We start from the raw sequence: 19099 nt of genomic DNA, 5'->3' as shown, positions 1-19099 counted from the left end.
TATAAAGTAATTCATGTCCATTGGAGATAGTACACATGTGCAAAAAACGTGAAAACCATTGGCCAGGCTGTCCCTTTCCTTTTTTTTTTTTTTTTTAACATATTTTATTGATTTTTCACAGAGAGGAAGGGAGAGGAATAGAGAGTCAGAAAGAAACATCGATAAGAGAGATCGACCAGCTGCCTCCTGTACACCCCCCAGTGGGGATGTGCCCGCAACCAAGGTACATGCCCCTGACCGGAATCGAACCCGGGACCCTTGAGTCTGCAGGCCGACGCTCTATCCACTGAGCCAAACCGGTTCGGCTGGGGCTTCTTCTTTAAACTGAAGAAGGAGCAGCCCAAAGTCCGAGGCTTCCTGGACACCAGTTGCCTCCTTCTTCCCCATCGAGAGTGTTGTGGGTGACTCCAGTTCCTGGAGCCCAGGGCTGGCAACTCGGGTTTCCTTCAGCGCAGGCAGGTGATGGGAGGCTGGGAAGAGAGGCTCCTGCCCATCCTCCCGCGATGAGTCAAGCAGGAGGGCTGGAGATTGGACATCTATCTAGCCCCAGGCGGACATCTATCCTGGTGGTTTCCTTAAATCAATAGTGCACCCTCCCCTGTCTCCCCTCCAAGCCTGCAGTGGTTAGAACCTGGTCTCTGTCCTTTCCTCCTCGGGGAAACAGCCAAAAGGGTCAACACTGTGCCCTCAGGGCCCTGCCAGAGGCCAGGCTTTCTCTGGCTGAGACATCAGACCCCACCTTCAGAGACTCATAGGCCAGCTGGAATGATGCGGTTCATACCAGCAGAGATGGGGTCCAGGGCCAGCGAATACTGTCTACCCAGCAGACCGCTCCCATTCCGACCTCGCAGAAAAGGCCCAGCTCACAGCCGGACTTCTCCTGGTCAGGGGCCAGGGTTCTGTTGGTATTCAGACTCTAAGGGTCATAGGATACCATAGGACATTAGAAACTTGGTGACATGGACTCACAGATCATTAGCATCATGTAGATTCAGGATATTATACCCAAAGTATCCTGGGACTTAATGGATCTTAGGGCAATGCCCACCCACCACCTCAATCACATTCCTGAAGGCTATTCATGGAGATGAGTTAGGCCTCAGTGGACCTGAATGATGGGTGGTACAACCTTGAAAACCCAGCCCTATGGAGAGGGGAGGGGTGATTTCCACGAGGAAAGGGCCAGGGTTCAGCTCTGGCAGGAGCCTGGGTGTCCTCAATGGGTCAGAGCAGGGTAGGACTCAAACCTATTTCCCATAATTAAATGGGCCCCCTCTCCTTGTCCTCCAACGGCTGTACATTTCAAGACATCATCTTGGAGGCCCGTTATGGCTCCCAGCATCGCAAACAGCGTCGCAGTCGCACGGCATTCACTGCGCAGCAGCTCGAGGCCCTGGAGAAGACCTTCCAGAAGACTCACTACCCGGATGTGGTGATGCGTGAGAGGCTGGCCATGTGCACCAACCTGCCTGAGGCCCGGGTGCAGGTAGGGCCCGCTCCTTTAACTAGATCTTGCAGACAAGCACCAGCCCATCAGCCTGGCTTCCCATTGCCTAGGAGCCAGCAGTTCAGCCCTCAGTGCCAAAGAGTGCCTGCTGTCTCTCTGAACACCTTCGGTGACAGCGGGGAGTTTTAGAAGGGATCGAGGGTGTGTGTTTCCTAGTGGGGCAGGGGCAATATTGTCATGCACATCTCTGCCCAGGGCACCCACTCCACAACTCCCCTTCTTCCCTCCCCCTCCTCTGGCTCCCCTCCCTGCCCCCAGGTGTGGTTCAAGAACCGCAGGGCCAAGTTCCGGAAGAAGCAGCGCAGCTTGCAGAAAGAGCAGCTCCAGAAGCAGAAAGAGGCCGAGGGCTCCCACGGGGAAGGCAAGGCTGAGGCCCCAACCCCAGACAGCCAGCTGGAGACCGAGCAGCCCCCCAGCCTGCCCACCGGTGACCCCCCTACTGAGCTGCACCTGAGCCTGTCTGAGCAGTCGGCCAGCGAGTCAGCCCCTGAGGACCAGCCAGACCCGGAGGAGGACCCCCGGGCAGGGGTCGAGGATCCCAAAACTGAGAAGAGCTCTGGGGCTGACAGCAAGGCGCTGGCCTGCAAGAGGGGCAGCCCCAAGGCAGGTGAGGCTGGAGGTGCTGTGCGTGGGCAGTGCCCCCCAGGGAGAACCGCCTGGCCCAGCCAGACAGGGGCCTGGGTGTACGGGGTGGGTCAGAGCAGGGGGTAGGCAGCCTTTATCACAATGCACTGGACCTATGCCAGGGGTCACTCTTTAGTTGCTGAACCCTGGGAAGGTCTTGGAGATTCAGGGGGAGGGGCTGGGTGGCAAGGGAGGGGTACTTGGGGGAACTCAGGGCAAAAGCTATTTGTCAACCATTCTGGAGATATTCCTGTATTTTAACAACCAGTATAGATGTACCCGTGCAGATTGGGTGGGTGCCATATTGGTACCTGAGATTCCCACAGGCAACAGAGAATCAGACCTGTGGTTTTGAAGGAACAGAGCTCTGGCAGGAGCCGTATCTCAGGCACAGGCAGGGAGGGATGGGGCTGTGAGCTGAGAGCTAGAGGGAGGCACTGACAGGCGAGGGGAAGCAGATGATGAACCTTGAAAAGAAAAGGACTCTCCCCAAGAAACCACATGTGGGAGCCCTGGCAGGGTCCCTGGGGCTCCCTTGGGAAGCCTGGGCTCCCCCTCTCAGGATTCTGTTTTGCCATCAGGGCCAAGGGGCTGGGAAAGCTAGGGAGCCCCTCCTGGAAGACCAGCACCCTTGTCCTGAGTCCTTGGTTCTCTACTTGCAGATTCCCCAGGCGGCCTGGCCCTGGCTCCGGCAGCTCCGGGGGGCAGCCTCCTGGGCCCCTCCCATTCTTACTCCTCATCCCCCCTGAGCCTCTTCCGTCTGCAGGAGCAATTCCGTCAGCACATGGCGGCCACCAACAACCTGGTACACTACTCATCCTTCGAAGTAGGGGGCCCAGCCCCTGCTGCTGCCGCAGCTGCTGCAGCCGCCGTGCCCTACCTGGGTGTCAACATGGCCCCCCTGGGCTCACTGCACTGCCAGTCATACTACCAGTCCCTGTCAGCAGCCGCTGCTGCCCATCAGGGTGTGTGGGGGTCCCCGCTGCTGCCCGCGCCCCCAGCAGGCCTGGCACCTGCCTCAGCTGCCCTGAACAGTAAAACCACGAGCATCGAGAACCTGCGGCTTCGGGCCAAGCAGCATGCAGCCTCCCTGGGACTCGATACCCTGCCCAACTGACAGCCAGGGGTCTTGGGTGCCCCGCTCCCAGCCCCAGGGTTATCCCCAGATGGCTCTCAAGGAATTAGTTCGATGAGCCCAGGGGTCCTGGCTCGGGAATCCCGCTCCCTGCCCCCCTCCCCCAGAGTCCTAGCCCCAGGTGAAGCCGCACCCACACACCCTCTGCATGGCCCTGCTTGGATCCCACGGAGGCTCCGTGGGAGGAGGTGAGACGCTGGGGTGCCCCAGCTTTGCTGGGGGAGTGAGAGGCTCTCACTGGCTAGAGCCCCACCTTAGTGTTGCCTCCTCCCTTCCCTCCCTCCCATGCCTTCTGCCCCCTAGTAAGTTGATGTGTGGAATGTTGAGATATAAATATAAATATATAAAACTATATTTTCAGGCACTTGCCTGCCCCAGGCCCCCCGCCCCTCTTCTCGGCCGCCTTTGCCTCCGCCTACAGCTCCTGTTCTCACTCCGGCTTTCCTTCTCTCTCTGTCTCCTTCCCTGACCTCCTCTCCCTGCCTGTCCTGTTCCTGCGGCCTCTCCTCCCGCCTCGGTCCTCCCCACTCTGCACCTGTCCCCCATGGCTCTTAGCCCCACCCCTTCTTTCTTTCCTTGGTGCTGGCTGTGCTGGTATCCTTAATTCCCAGGCTGTTTTGTTTGGGGTTGTGGATTTTTAGTTGTAGTGATGTTGCTTCTCCTCTGCTCCTTCCCTGCCTGCCTGTCTCCTCCCCCCCAGGGCACCCTCTCAAGGCAGCTGGAGGAGAACAGGCCCCAGCTAGAGACCCTGTAGGCACCCCCCCCCGCACCCCCCTCCCCCCGCCTGGCATCTAGAAGGGGTGGGGCGCCATGTTCTCCTTCCTCTCTTTTCTCAGCTTTGAAGCCCATTCCTAAGATTGAGACAGAGGGGAGCGGAGGCAGGAATCAGGCTGGGGTGGGCATCAAGCCCCCCGGACAGGCCTGCTGCCCCTGCTCATCTAGGACTGCCCACAAGGCTCTAGACCTCTCTGGTGAGACTTCCCTGGTTGGAAGGAGGTGAGAGGGAAGGGGTGCTCTCAGAGAGAGGAGGTGCCCCTCTGCACAGCCTCGCCTCCAGGCTCAGCAGTTAGTGTCCATTGCAGGGGTGCGTCTGAGCCAGGAGGGGAGGTTGGACTCTAGCTCCTGATCACAGTGCGTGCAAACCACGCAGCATCAGGTCTCTGGCTTCTATGGCGTCCTGTCCCAGCGTGGATCGCTGAAGTAAGGGCTTCTTTCAGCTCGTCCTTGATGTGTTCCCATTTATGACCGGGAACCCTGCTCAGCAAGCTCCCTTTCAAAGCAACGTGACCTTGGGCCAGCCCATAGCCTCTCAGGCCCGTGTCCTCATCTGGCTTCAATGGGCTGTGCTGTCTTGTCCAGCTCCACTAGTCTGCACGTCTGTGCTCAGAAGTTTTTAGTGGCACTCACAACAACCACAACACGGCTCTCAAAAGCACAATGTATGAATTCGAGAATTACAGTTGCCTTGCTGTGGAGCAATGGGTGTTGTACTCAGAAGCCTCTCCAGTGGGCACAGCCACGGTCTCTGGGCCTCAGTTTCCCAATATGTATTATGGGTTCCTTCAAGTGGAGACAATCTGGATTTGATTCTGCTTTTCTTGAGTTCCAGTGCTGGCCTCTGTGGTCACCCCATCTCCATGCCTTCACAGGGTCTGGGGCTCAGAGCAGGGGGAGGGGCTGGCTTGCACAGATTCTCGGTCATGAAAGCAGCCAAAGAGCAAGAGGAGAGAGTGCCAAGGGTCTCCTACGGGATCGGAGGGTATGGGGTTGGGGTGGCCCACTGCCACTGGGGACTGAACCCCAACCCTCTACCCACTGAACCCTCCATCCCTTGCTTAGAAAAGTTGCATCTGAAATTCCTAAGGCTTGTCTCCTCTCCCAGTGGAAGAAGGCGGGGGGTCTATTGGTGTTTTGGTAGGACTGGTCTGTAGAACAGTTGATGTCCATCATCCTTGGGGGTCTGGCTGGAAAAGTTTAAATGGGGAGAGGTAGGAGGAGAGTGAGGGGGATGGTAGCCTGGGCCAGGAAAGCTGTTTGAACAAAACAATGAGTGAGACTAAGTAGACAACAGGGAAGGCATGGCTGGCTTTAGGAGAAGTGGGGCTCAGGCCCTTGGATCCAGACTAGAGTCCTCACCTCCAAAGCAGGTGAGGATTTCTGAACAGGGATCAGATGAAGCAGGATCTGGGATCTGGAATTTGGAAGGTGAATCCAACAGGAGCACCAGAGCAGGAGACAGGGGGTCAGGAGGGTGGCAGAGACTCCAGGAGACAGGAGGAATTTTTGGTTCGCCCTCTGGAATCAGCTCCAGTAAGATCTGTTTCTGAACCAAACAAAATCTTATCTGGACCAGGCCTGGGGACTGAAGCTTTTTGCCTGTCCCTGGATGCAAATGACTGTCACTGGGCCTTGGAATCCAACAGCTCTAAGCATCACCTCCTCCAGGCAGCCTCCCCTGACCTCCAAGGGACAAGTCCACCCCAGAGTCATGTTCTATCCTGGATGGAGCCAGGCCCACCTAAGGCTCAGCTCAGCTTCCCTCAGGTTGTTGTCAACACTCCCTCATTCAACTGACCCAATTCTACCAGCCCAGAGAAGGCAGGGAAGTATATGTGGTACCTGAGCCTGGGCAGATCGCTACCTAGTTTGGGGGGCCAGCCTCAGTTACTGAAAGCAGCTGGAGAGCAAGAAGGGAGAGCACCAAGGGTCTCCTACAGGATCAGAGGGTATGGGCTTGGGGTGGCCCACCACCACTGGGGCCTGACACTGAATCGGCTGGGTCACCCTGATGCTGGAGCTCTGACCGTCCCTCCCAGGAAAGCCTCATCCTCACCTCTCCTTCTATTCGAGGTCTCCATTCCTCTGCTTCCTCACTTCCCCAGAGCATGGTCCAGAGGGGCCTGGACCCCCAACCCTGACTCCACAGCCGGCAGGCTATACAGACTGCTTTCTAAACCAGCTGTTTTGTGACCATTTGTGCTTAGAGGTTGTGCCAGCCTGTGGCAAAAACACTGTGTACCGTATTTATTTATTCTGTTAGTTGACAAAACAAGACTCAGACATCCTCCCCCCCACCACCCGCACCCTCTCCCCGGCCCTGCCCCCTGCGTAGTGCAGCATGACACTCTACCCCGTGTATCGGTCTGTCTGTCTGACTTCCTGTGACGTTGTGACCTATTCTTTGTCCTACTTGGCTAATAAAAGAGAATCTGGCAGCACAACCTTTGGTCCAGGTTCATTCCCAGAGGCGCCTGCAATGAGAGACTCAGTTGCTGTCTCGAGGTCTGTCCCTGCCTGTCCAGCGCTGTGGCCGTGGGGGAGGGAGGCAGGCCTGCCTCACGGATTGGCCACTCCCGCATGGGCCTCAGAGCTCTCTCCTTGGCCCTTCCCAACTGGCAGCTGCTATGTCACTCTGGAGTGGTCACGGGAGCAGAGGGACAGGGAGGGAAGGGTTCCATCTACTCTGGGCTGCATGGATCTCACTCACCCAAGCACATGTGGCAGGGTGGCCAGGGGCACGGGCACCTGGGGGCTCCAGGGCAGCCTGGGTGGGTCTATAGCAGGGGTCCTCAAACTTTTTAAACAGGGGGCCAGTTCACTGTCCCTCAGACCGTTGGAGGGCCGGACTATAGTTTTAAAAAAAACTATGAACTAATTCCTGTGCACACTGCACATATCTTATTTTGAAGTAAAAAAACAAAACGGGAACAAATACAATATTTGTATTTGCATGTGGCCCATGGGCCGTAGTTTGAGGACCCCTGGTCTATAGGATGGAGAGGGCGGGGGGTTCTGTGGGAAACACAAGTAAGCCAGGGCCAAAAGAGAATGACAGGAAGGCACAACTGGGTCTAAGGCAGAGCTGTTCTCCAGTGGGATGGGCGGCCCCTGGAGGGAGCGTTTTGACCTCAAGGATGAGCAAGCAGAGGATGAAGGGGTTTCTGCTATGGGAGGCAGCATGGAGTCCAGATTCATGAAGGACTCTCCAGGGCAGGGTGAGGGTCTGTGTGTGTGTGATTACAGCCTACACATCTATATGTACACATGAGAGCCCATGTCTGCTTGCATTTGTGTGTGTATGTGCTTATGCACGAGCAAGAGAGGGGGAGAGTGCGAGACTGTACAGATAGGCAGTAAGTGCAGGAAAAGGTACAACCAAGAAATCCTTTCTGTGAAATCTCACTCCCTTTCTCATTTCAAGGAAAAGATGACAGGCGATCACTTCTGCTCGCCAGGTTCCAGCGTGTGCACAGGGCCTCTGTGCCAGCTCCAGGCTGGGGTTTGGGAGGGGTGGCTGTCACCTCTGGGGGTTTCCTGGTAGGAGAACCCGGCGGTCTGGATAGTGTGCAGGGCGCTTCCCAGGGGCGGTGGCAGACCCCAGGAGACGCATTCCTCTCTCCCCAGTGGGGTTGAGGATTAGGGCGGGGAGCAGCCCTCTTCACCTTGCCGCCCCACCTCCCTGTCAGGGGCTGACAGATCAAATGTCTGCCAAATCTCTCACCACTCCCACTCCCCCGCAGGGACCTGCGCCACTGCGTGCCTCCTACATTCCTCAGCACCACGGCACACACCTTTCCTGGCACAGAGGGAGCCGGGTAACTCTGCAGTTCCAATTACTTATGCGTACTCAGCACTTACTGAGCACCTGCTGTATGCCTGGCCCTGTGCTGGGTACATGGAAACAAGTAGGAAGAAACATGGTCCCTGCTCTCCAGACAGTTACAATACAAGGCAATTTGGGGTTCAAAAATAGAGAACTCTGGGATACATAAGAGGGGTCCCTTGCTCAGCCTGGGGAGGCCAGGAAGGCCCTTAAGGAGGGAGACCTTTGAGCTGAGTCCCACAGGTCCAGTGCTTGCCAGGAGGCAAGAGAGAAGGGTGTCCCGGGAGAAGCAGTGCACATACAGCACTACCGCACCTGTGGGCTGAGTGAGCTCTGAACCCTGGAGGGGTCTGTCTGGGTGGCCTCCAGGATGGTGGGGGGCCGTGTCAGGCCGAGGATGGAAAGGGAAGCTGCGAGCTTGGACTTAGGCATGAGGGCCTGAGGGAGCACATTGGAGGCTATTCCCAGTGGGGAATGGGGTGGTCAGACTTGCATCTTGGTAAATCCCACCCCCGTCCCATACCTTTGGGGCGTGGTGGTTCATGAAGAGGCAGAGACCAGGGAGGAGGCCCCCCGTCATGTCCTGGTGAGAGGAAGGTGGGGGAAGAGGGGTGAGGAGAAGGGCTCACACTGATGAGAGATTTAGGAAGTAGAAGGACTGTAGGCGACTGTAGGCGTGGGAGGGTTGAGGGTGCCCGAGTCTCTGGCTTGGCAGCAGTGGGCGGGACCGTGGGCTGGGGTGAGTGTGGGGGATGAGCCTGAGCGTAGGCTGGGCTTGTTTGCTGCATTTGAGGAGCCTTCAGTTTCTTGAAGGGAAGGTGTTGGGATGTCCTGGGTCAGCGCTGCTGGCTTAGACTTGAAATTGCTTAACAAGTACTTTCAGAGCACTTCCTCTGTGCTTTGTACTTGACAGATATTAAGTCACTCTATCCCCACACAACTATGTGGTAGGTCCTACTATTAACCCCATTTTATAGATGACGAAACTGAGGTACAGAGAAGTTTAATAATATGCCCAACACCACACAGCTAGCGGTGGGGGACCCACCGTTTGAACTCGGCTCACCTAGAATCCATGCTCTTCACCATGAGGGTGGTGAGCAGAGACGTGGCGAGGGAGCGCATCTGAATGAGATCACCGGGAAATGCTGAGGGCAGGACCTCAGGGAAAGAAGATTCTATTGTGGAGTTGGGACAAGTTACTTTGGGCAAATAACGGCCCCTCTCTGGCCCTCGGTTTCCTCTTCTGTTGAATGGGAATCACTAACCGCGTCCAGCCTTCCTGGGAGGCGCGGTGAGGCAGGGAGCAGGGGCTGGAGGAAGTGGAGGGCTGAGGGGCTGTGTGTCTGGCTTGCTGTGTGCTGACAGATGAGAAAGGCAGGGGGCTCTCTGAAACTTCTCCCCGAATCCTCCTGTTCTCGATGTGGGCCTCCGTGTTCTGCAGTCCAGGGCTCTGGCTCCTCAGGTGCCGAGGAGAAGGGGCACCTGTGAGAGGGCCCTTCAGGGCAGGGGGAGCCGGGCCCATCCCTCCCCCTTCTTTCCCACAGAGCGGCCAGGACTGGAAGTCTCATTCTCATTCTGCTCTCCCTTCTGGGAAAGCCGATTAGGAGGCAGCTCCCAGCCCGCCCCCCTGACAAGTTTGTCTGAACTTCCAACAAAGGCCCTCAGAGGGCTGCAGAGGGCGGCCCAGCCCTCGAGGGGAACCTGACACCGCTGGCCCAGGATCACCCCAACCGCCTAGGCCTGGGCGGCAGCTCTCAGCTCTGACCACCCTACGTAGGCAGGAGTGTCTCTGAGGGGGACCTGACCCCATGAAGGCCTGGGCTGGGCCAGGGAGGGCAAGGGGACAGTGTCACATGGGAGCACCTCACAACAGAGAAGGCAGCACAGGCCAGCACCCAGGTGTGTGTGTGTGTGTGTGTGTGTGTGTGTGTGTGTGTGTGTATGTAGATACGCTTACAACCTCCCACATACTTCTACATACTCCCAATTACACACATATCCTTCCCCCCTCACAACCACACACGCTCACACCCATATCTTCTCTCTTGGACACATGGGACATGCTGACTTCTGCATTGGACCACACAATCTCAGGATGTCTGTCTGTCTGTCTCTCCTACTCATATGTTACTTCCCCCGCCCCCATACAAGCCCTCACACACACAGACCGTGGTCTGACACCTGGATGCTCCACATACATTCGCCGCATCCCCAAGATGTGCATGTTCCCCGGCTTACACTCCGGACAGCACCACCCAACACTTAGTGGCACCAACTCCCCTCCACATGGGCCTGTCCAGCCACACTGCCAGCTTGGTGCCCAGAGATGCCCCGTGATTGCTCCCCTGTGCCTGCTGAAGATACTGCCCAAATACCCACAGGTGAATCAGACCCGGTCCCAGCTGCTACTGTAACAGCCATGTTCCTTGATCCACGCATCCATCCCCACGCACATCCCCTCTGGGGCCACCTTCATGGGCATGTGACCTGTGCAGTGACATAGGACCCTCCTTGAAATCCTTAACTTCTTAGCAAGCAGTCCTGCATTTGCACATTGCACTGGACTCCACAAACTGTGCGGCTGGTCTCATTCCTTCATCGCAATCTCCCTCAACTCGCCTGGCCCCTCTGATGCTTCAGAGACTCAGAGTCTCCAGAAAACCCTTGGCTTCTCCCACCTGTCCGAATGCTTCCTTTTGCTCTTATAGTTGAGACTTCCCTGTCCGTACCCGTCCCTCACTAGGCAGCTGAGTGTGATGGTGGAGGGAACTACATACCTTCTCCTAGTGTGACCTTGGGGCTCAGTGTTCCCATCTATAAAATGGGTGCATAACAACATGTACTTCAGGGCTTTTTGTGAGGATTAAATGAGATAACATCTGGGCAATACTGAGCACAAAGCCTGGCATTTAGTAAATGCTCAATAAATGCTTGCTATTAATGCTATAATTACACTATTATTAGTGTGGTAAATAACAATAGATTCAGGCCCTGGCCCTAGAGAGAGAGATTATTGGAACAATCGCACATGCATAAATGTAAAGTAGCAGGGGTGAATGAGAAGCACAGGTCTCCGACCTCATGGGGCTTAAAGCTAACAGTAGAGGCAATCTGAGGCTAGGATCAGGGATCAGTCCAGGGCAGCTTTGTTAGAGGTTCAGAATGGGGCCAGGATCAAAGGTTTGTATGTGACTGAGATCAGGGATCAGTTGGGGCCAGGGGTAGGGCAAGTCGTGGCTCTATCAGGGTCAGAGTTGGGGCTCAGGATGAGGCCAGGGCTGAGCTAAGTTTGTGACTGGTGCCAAGTCAGTTTCATTCCTAGCATTAGTTCACGGTGGGGCTGTTCAATAAGCTGCGAGGCTTCTGTGAACCTCTGTTTATCATCTGTGAAATGGGGAGATCTTTGCCTACCCCCAGGCTGTGGGAATTGAACGAGTGATGACGAAAGTTTAGGATTAAACTGCTGCCACTGCTGCTAATGCTCCAAGCCTGGCCCCCTGGGGCTCCTCCCCCCTGCCAGGCCAGGGAGGCTGTGCCACCCTCTCCCACATCTCCAGCTGTGGGAACCACCACCTCAGCCCGAGATCCTTTCCAAGAGGAGTCCTGGGATTTCGAAAGCCCTTCGAACAACAAAGGCCACAGGAGCGATATTTCCCCTGGGGGCTGACCGCCCAGTGGCTCCTTTCTCTTGGCAGCCAGGCTTGAAGAGCCATTCTTGGAAAGAACTTCTGTGGGGCGTGTGCGGTGCGTGTGAGTGTGAGCATGTGCACACAAAGCCGCTCTTTGTTGCCATCTCCACCTGAGCAGCTGGCAGACCTGGAAGCCTGGCTCCTCATAGGTCACCCCACCCTTCCCCTCACCTCCACACAGACGTGCTGGGCAGCCAGCAGGGAGGGGCCACTTTCTTCTCACACTGTTCTGGGGTGTCCAACCAAACCGACCCCCACTGTGCCCTTCCCATCTGTCTTTGCTCTTGCTGATCCCTCCTTCTGGGAAAACCCTAGTCATTCTTTAGAGCCCACCCACCTGACACCCTCTCCAGGAAGCCTTGTTTGATTATCTAGGGGAGGGCAAGCCCTTCCCTCCCTCTCGAGCCCTCTAGGCACCACGTGGAGGTCTTATCCACACCCAGATGGAGCTCCCTGAGCAGGGCCTGGCATGGCCCAGAGCCTGGCGCAGAGCTGGTGTTGAATAGATACCACACTTGCTAAGTCGAACTGGAGGGGCAGTGTGAGGGCCAAGCTCTTGTCTAGAACCTCAGGAACTGGCTCCTGTCTGGCCCTGCTGTGAGGCCCTGGCTGCTGCTGCGCCGCTAACTCCTGTGCAGAGGTTGGAGTGTAGTCTATACTGGCCATCAGACTGCCTCGAACAGCCTGGATTTCTGAATGGCCTCCTAGGGTTTTGATTCTCTGTGATATTTGCTCTCCAGTTTCATCAATTGTTCCATCTGAGACCCCTCCCCATGGTGGGTACACGCAGCTGTGGGTGCAGATGTGGCTTAGAGTCACTCGTGTGGCAAAGGCTCAGCAGGGGCCCAAGGAAGTGGGATGGAAGGGCCTCCAGGGATGGCACCCAAGGATGAGTGTGCACCGTCTGGCCATGAAGGGCTTCTCCCTTTTCTGGTCTGTCACATTCCTGGCATCCTTTAGAGATGAGGTTGGATCTGAGGCAGAGGCTAGGTCTGAGGCAGGGACCTCAGGACACGGCTCTGTCCTGGCACGGGCTTTAGCTCCCTCTCAATCTTGAGCACCAATGTCCAGAGTTTAGGGACCACACCCAGTCTTTGTGAGGTGGTTGGGAGGGGGCCTCAGTCCACTAATGTTTATTGAGCACCAACTATCTGCCTGACACAGCCCGGACAGTGGGGATGCCGTGCCTGTGCCCAAGGCACTTAGCAGAGACAGACAACGGATAGGTAAGCAAACACATTTAGGGTGCTGATTAAATGTTATAAAAAAAAAACAAACTAAAATAGGGACTGGAGTCAAGGGTCAGCCAAGGAGACAGAAGGAATGACCAGACCAAGAGTTAGGACAGAGATGACCAGATAGATCAACTGACAGGTGGACAGAAGGTGAGGAAGAGGTTGGTTCAGGCCTGGAGGCAGGACTGAAGGCTCCCAAGGGAGAGGGGCTGGGAGAGGAGGCAGCTATTAAGCTGATGACTCCAGGCCCTAATCCTGTGCCAGGACGAGGCGGGCAGTGTGTGTGGGGGGAGGAGAGCACCCCTGCTGGGGTGTAATTTCACGCTGAAGGGCCTGATGGGGCGTCCCAGGGACTGATCCTTTCTGGATCAGAAAACCCACTTCCCTTTGTCGCATGCAGGGCGATTAATGCCTTAACCCTTTGTGGGCTGGCCTAGGACCAGCCCCGCCCCATCGCACCTCCAGCTCCGTGGGACCTGCCCAGAGCCCTTTGCCTCCAGCCCAGCCAACAAACGCTTGGACCATGTCTGCGGGGAGGCAGAAGCTGTAACTGAGGAAAGCGTGGGGATGGATTCTCAGACAACTTGTCCACGTCCCTGTTTCCAGCTCCCCCGAGCCTTGCGCCCCCGGAGAATTGAGCTCCCCACTCCACCTGCAGGTTCTCTTCTAGCTCAGTTCAAATCCAGTCTCCTTCGGGGAGCCTGGGGTAGAGTCTAACCCACCACCACAGCCCCATACATGTCCTGTGATGGGGTGCCCACTGCCTCCCAGGGGAGCCCCTTTGACGGACAGTTAGCAATTCTCCATGAGGAATGAACGTTGGCTGCCCCAGGAGGCCAGGTCCCCTAAACACTCACAGCCACGCCTCCAGCAACACCCCAGAGACAGCCCTGGCCGTATTGCTGGTGGCGGCATTGCAGGCCTGGGCAGCTCATCACGGTCAGCCCTGCCTCCATGTCCCCTCCCTCAGGTCCTCTGTCTTCTCCGTGTCTGTTCAAAGACACCCCAGGAAGTTGTCTTTTCTCTGGCCCCTCCCTCTCTGCTCCCAGACTAACTTCATTGCATCCAGCATTGGCTCTCCCTGCCTCTTTCCTCCCCAGCTGCCCTGGGATGGGGGAGAGGGGCAGGGACTGGGCTGGACCTCCTCTAAGCTCCCTGGGTCCCTAAAACCCCAGCCCCATTAAACGAAATCCCCTAAATGTTATTTACACTTCGGAGTCTTAAAAACCATTAACAAAAGCCACTTAATTCAATTATCTTCCTGGCTGGCTCGGTTCTCAGCACTGAGCCCGGCCTCCCCTTGTTGCCCCCTCCCTCTACCTCCCAACCCCCGTCATTGTGTCGGGCTAATGAGGTAAACTGAAGCGAGCCCTGTCCCCCCTGACAGGTTTATGAGAATTTAATAAAGCGTGGCCGGGACCAAATGAGTTGCCTCAGCCTCGGAGAGCTCATTGTCTCTGGCGTCAGCGTTTTTTGACTCGAGCTGCCCCCTCCCCCGCCTGGCTCCTGCCTGGCTCAGTCCTCACCGCCACCCTGGGTATCTCCCAAGGTGAGCCCGGCCGGTGGGCCTAGCAGAGGCCAGCTTGGTCCTGCAGGCCCAAGGCACCCAGGCTGCACCCTGGGGAGGACAGAAATGGAACTGGTCGGTGAGCCCAGGGCGGGGCTGCACGGCCCCTTGTGTACATCCCTCCTCACACCTCTAGGACTTCTGCCTCCTTACCTATTCTGTGCTCCTGTCTCAAGGGACACAGCCCGCGGTGCCACCTTGTGCATGATTCATCTTTTCTTGCCTGTTTTGAGTGACGGCCAATAAATTCCCAGAGCAAGGGAATGTCTCCTTCCTGCCGGGGCACTGGGTGGAGACGTGGACGAGTGATGACTTGGTCCCACTCTCTTCACAGAAGTTCACCTCCTCCTCACATTTTCCCCAGAAGGCAACAAGGGGTGTAGCGCAGCCCAGAGAGAAGGGGCTTGCCCAGGTTCCGCAGGAGTCAGAAGTGCAGATGGAAGAGGCGCCCAGTCTGGAGGCCCCCAGACACCCTGGCAGCAGGAAGGCCCAGCGCAGAGCCCAGGGGCTCCTGGAGAAGACCCAGCCGTCCTCTTCCCTTATATCCTGGACAGCCTACAACCAGCCTTTCCCTGCCTGACTAACGTCCAGGAGTTTCTGGACCATTCAAAGACCCAGGACTCCTTCTCTCCCCGTCAAAAGTGGCTGCAGGAGTTACTTCCTTTTGGGGCTGAAGCCAGACCTGACATGGGAGACTCATCTGAAAGGCCCTTAAGTCAATGGGGTGTCGGGGGAGCACGTCTTAGGTATCAAGGCTCAATCTGTGACCTTGATTAAAGCTCGGTCCTTATCCAGGCCCAGGGATCGATGTATGGATCAGGGTTAAAGTTCAGGTTAGGACCGGGTTCAGGGCTCTTTGACTAGGGTCAGGCTCAGTCTGCTATCAGAATCAGGGTTCAGTGTATGGCTCAGGGTTGGAGTTCCTTTTGTGACCAGAATAAGGGCTAAATATGTGTCCAGGATAAAGGCTCAGTCTGTGTCCAGGTCAGGGTTCAATCTTGGATAAAGGTCGGGGTTCAGTCTGTGAACTGAGTCAGAACTCAGTCTAAGATCAGGATCAAGGTTCAATGTAGGGACCAGGTAGGGTCAGGGCTCAGAGTGTGACCAGGATCAAGCTCCGGCCAGGACTCACTATGGACTTAGGAGAGGGTTCAGTCTATGACTCCACTCAGGACTTACCTGTGACCTTGACAAAGGCGAAGTCTGTTTTGGGTCAGGGCTCCCTCTGTGATAAGGTCAGGTCCCAGGGTTGGAGGTGTCATTTAGTCAATAGGTTGGCTTAACCTCTCCGATCCCCTCAGCAAGTGCACCCAACTGTCCACTCCTCCCATTCCACAGGGCCTGGACCCTCAGAAGTGGAAAAGGCCAATGTGTGCAGGCTGCCTGGGCTGTAGTCTCTGTCCCGTCATGTGCCCAGGCTGCCCTCTAGTGGCACTCTCCAGCAGTTCCTATTTCCGCAGGCTTGGCCCATCTCTATGGCCATTGCCTACTTTTGGGAGCCTAGCCCTCAGGCATGTCTATCAATGTCCATCTAGCCATCTCTACATTCCCACCTCCTCCAACCTCTTCACAAAGAAGAAGAAAGCAGGAATTGGCCAGGAGAAGTCCCCCACAGAAAGGGAGCTTTTCACCTTTCCTGCCCAGAATTGGGCGCCTTGATAATTTTCTCTAGAGTCTCAGCTGTGGGATAAGATTCACATATTTTACTAACTCAACAAATATTTTCTGAGCACCCACCTTGTGCCAGGTAGGCACTGAGTGCACAGCAGTGAACAAGACAGAATTCACAGTCCACTCACTCCTTCCTAATCCCCGACTCCCCAGCCATGGACCTCATCATCCAGGCACGGGCACCAGCAGAAGGGTAGGTGAGATTCAGAACTGGGCAACGTAAGGTACCTTCTCTCCCCGAGACTCAGAGTTTAGGCTGGTCTAGATTTGTTTCCGTCTTCATCTCTCCCCATGTGCCTCATCTGGACTCACGGCTTAGCCACCAGCCAAGGCCAACGGCTTCTAAATCTGCATCCTCTCTGCTCTCTTTCCAGAATTCAGGGTGTGGGTCCAGCTCCAGGGGAAGTCCCACTGAGCTAACAGACCTTTGATCTTACCACAGCCCTTGCTTTTCCTCCAGCTGTGGCCAGCTGCTCCAAGCAACATTCTAGAATTTTATCCCAGATTCTTCTCTTTCACTCTCCTTACACTCCCCCAACAGGAAGACCTCAAAAAGATGTCAAATCTGTCCACTTCCCAGCCACCACTCCAGACCCAGCCCCCAGCATGTCTCACCGCAATAACCTCCTAACCCCATTTTCCTCTTGTCCCCAGCACTGTTTTCCCGGCAGCAGGCAGGGCCCTCTTCATCAATCAGATCATGCTTAACACCCTCCAGTGGCTCCCATCTCGCTCCTCATCCTGGCTTACTCAGCTTTATATGAGCCGAGCAATAGTTCCTTCCCCACCCTCACCAAGTCCATCTCCCACCCCACAGCCCTTTTTTTCCTGGCCTGACGCTGGAGGCCACGTTCATTCTCCCCTTAGGGCTTTTGCACTGGCTGAACTGCCTTAGAGGGGCCTAAAGGAGTGTGAGGGGAGGAGTCCCTGGTAGGGCAGGCCTGGGGGTGGGAGGAGGGGATGCTGCTAGGGTGGCTGATTGGAAACTGGGCCCTGGGGTATAGAGAGTATCTTCTGGTGTGCCTATGGAGAGGGAGCGACCACAGATGGGACAAATGACCTTCAGCTGGGCGTAGCAGTGGAAGAGACTCCAGGGAGACAATGTCCCCCCTGCTCCCACCTCACTTCCATTCTATTCACTCACACCATCTCTGTGGCCCACTGCCTTGAGCTCCTATCACCTGTTTATTCTTCCTCCTCAGCAGCCAGGCTCCTAGATATGGAAGTCTTCTTGTGGGGGGAGAAGAGGAAGATAATGTGCACTTCCAGCAGGTGAAGAGGGGTTTGGGCTAAGCCTAGTATCCTAGGGATAGAATCTGGGTGTCCCCTCCTAAGCAGGTGTAGGAGATCACACCCCAAGGCAGCCTTATCAGTGGCCCCTCTCACCTCCTACTCTACCAGCAGCAGGTGGCGTCCGAGGCTGCAGACCAGTGAACCAGAAGAGGCAGGACTGGAGCCTGGGGTGGGGGCCTTAACACACACACACACACACACACACACACACACACACACACACAGTGGGGGTGGGGAAGCACTCTGAGAAGAGGTCATCAGCTCCAGGGGCTTGATGCTTCAAAGGTTGGGGCCCATCGACCCATGTGAATTAATAGAGATGACCCACTCAGCACCTATGGAGATAGATTCCCTCTTCTCCAGGTCAATGGGAGGGCAGACAGCAGGAGAGGCAGGGCAGAGAGGGGGCTCAGAGGAAGGAAGACAGAGCCACAGTGCTTGTGGGAAGAGCCTGGGCCCAAGCAGAAGAGCAGCAAAGACCACTCTGGAAAGAAAAAGGGCGGCTGAAGAAGCCAAGGGCGATGGGCAGGGAGTCACGGTCAGCAAGGGGTTGTGGTCCAGTGTGTGCCACCATCCCAGCCACTGCTGGCCTGGGTCCCCGCTATCCGAGGAGGGCCTGGCCCAGGGTTGCAGTATCTCCCCCCCAGACTCCACGAGTTTTGTTTCTTCTTGCAAAGCAGCCTCTATCCCTCTCCCAGATGCCCCCACCCACTCATACAGAACACAGGCTAAGCCCAGACTCTGCCAATCCCACCAGACCAGCAGAAAGGACTAGGATTTGCATAGCCCTGGGGAGCCCTTCTTTCCTCACACCTCTGCTGGGTGACAACCTCAACCACCCCGACATGGGTGTGGTGTTAGCGTCGCACACTCCTTATCTCATGCACACAGCAGGCGATCTCACCCACAGGCACGTCGTATATGTTCAGTCCCCCAGCCTGACACACCTGTTCCCCAGTTCACAGGCACCCCCAGTCTGTCCTTTGCTCACAGTCAGTCACACACTCCTTTCCCCTAGGTCTCCAAGGGGGTGGGAGGACCCCAGCCCAGGACCCTGTTATCAGGCCCTCCCTCAGGGCTGCACAGCTACATCGGACTTGACTCCAAAGGTGCTTTATTGAGGAGCGAGGCACAGAGACTGCACAGGAGGAGCCTCATCGGTTCACCCCTGTGGGGCCCTAGCCTCCGCTCCCCCTGCAGCCAAGTTGAGGGTGGGGTGTGTGCAACCCGGTTCTACCTTAGGGACTAACCTCCACCCTCCCCAACTAATCCCAAAAGGTCATGGAGTGGAGATGAGGAGGGCGGGGAGGAGCAGAAGGGGAGCTGGTGACCTTTCAGTGTGCAGGGGCAGGAGACAACCGGGCTGATACTTCTCCCCGTCTCCCCCCTTCCTCCACCCCTGGGGGGTGTGGGCCTGCTGGTAGTTAGTCCCTCTCCGAGTGGCTTTGTTCCCAGTGCCCAAATGCCCTGGGTAGTGGTGTTAGGGACTCAAGGTTTCATTAAGTCTGGGAGTGAAGTAATGTAGGGCCCAGCAGACTCCACCTAAAGGGCCAAGGAGCTGCCCCCTCCTGGGTGAGGGGCCTCGACCCGTTCTCCCCCTAATAGTCCCAGAGATGGGACACATGAGGCCACCTGTGCTCAGCACCCGACCCTTATCTAAATGTCCTTTTCCTTGTCTCCTGTTTTTTCTTACTTGGCACTGAACGGAGGGACCTGGGCCAGGAGAGTCCGAGAGGGCCCCGGGCGCTAGGGGGCGGCGCGCCCCGGGGCAG

General features: G+C 56.4%; 1 protein-coding gene across 2 annotated transcripts in view; it reads left to right on the top strand.

Annotated features, from left to right (window-relative positions):
- DMBX1 (diencephalon/mesencephalon homeobox 1) overlaps positions 1–3248 on the top strand; it is a 6328-nt gene extending 3080 nt beyond the window's left edge. The window contains exons 2-4 of one of the 2 annotated variants that reach the window (XM_006762542.1): positions 1308–1486; positions 1766–2114; positions 2794–3248. In XM_006762542.1, the coding sequence (XP_006762605.1) occupies positions 1308–1486; positions 1766–2114; positions 2794–3248 (983 nt within the window). Of the gene's footprint in view, positions 1–1290; positions 1487–1765; positions 2115–2793 lie in introns of both variants that reach the window. The other variant, XM_006762541.1, reaches the window with a different exon arrangement.
- The last annotated feature ends 15851 nt before the right edge of the window (positions 3249–19099 follow it).

The sequence above is a fragment of the Myotis davidii genome, unplaced genomic scaffold (genome assembly GCF_000327345.1).
Source record: "Myotis davidii unplaced genomic scaffold, ASM32734v1 scaffold458, whole genome shotgun sequence".
NCBI lineage: Eukaryota > Metazoa > Chordata > Mammalia > Chiroptera > Vespertilionidae > Myotis > Myotis davidii.
Note: the sequence above shows the minus strand (reverse complement) of the source record. Positions and strands in the feature narration are given on the sequence as shown.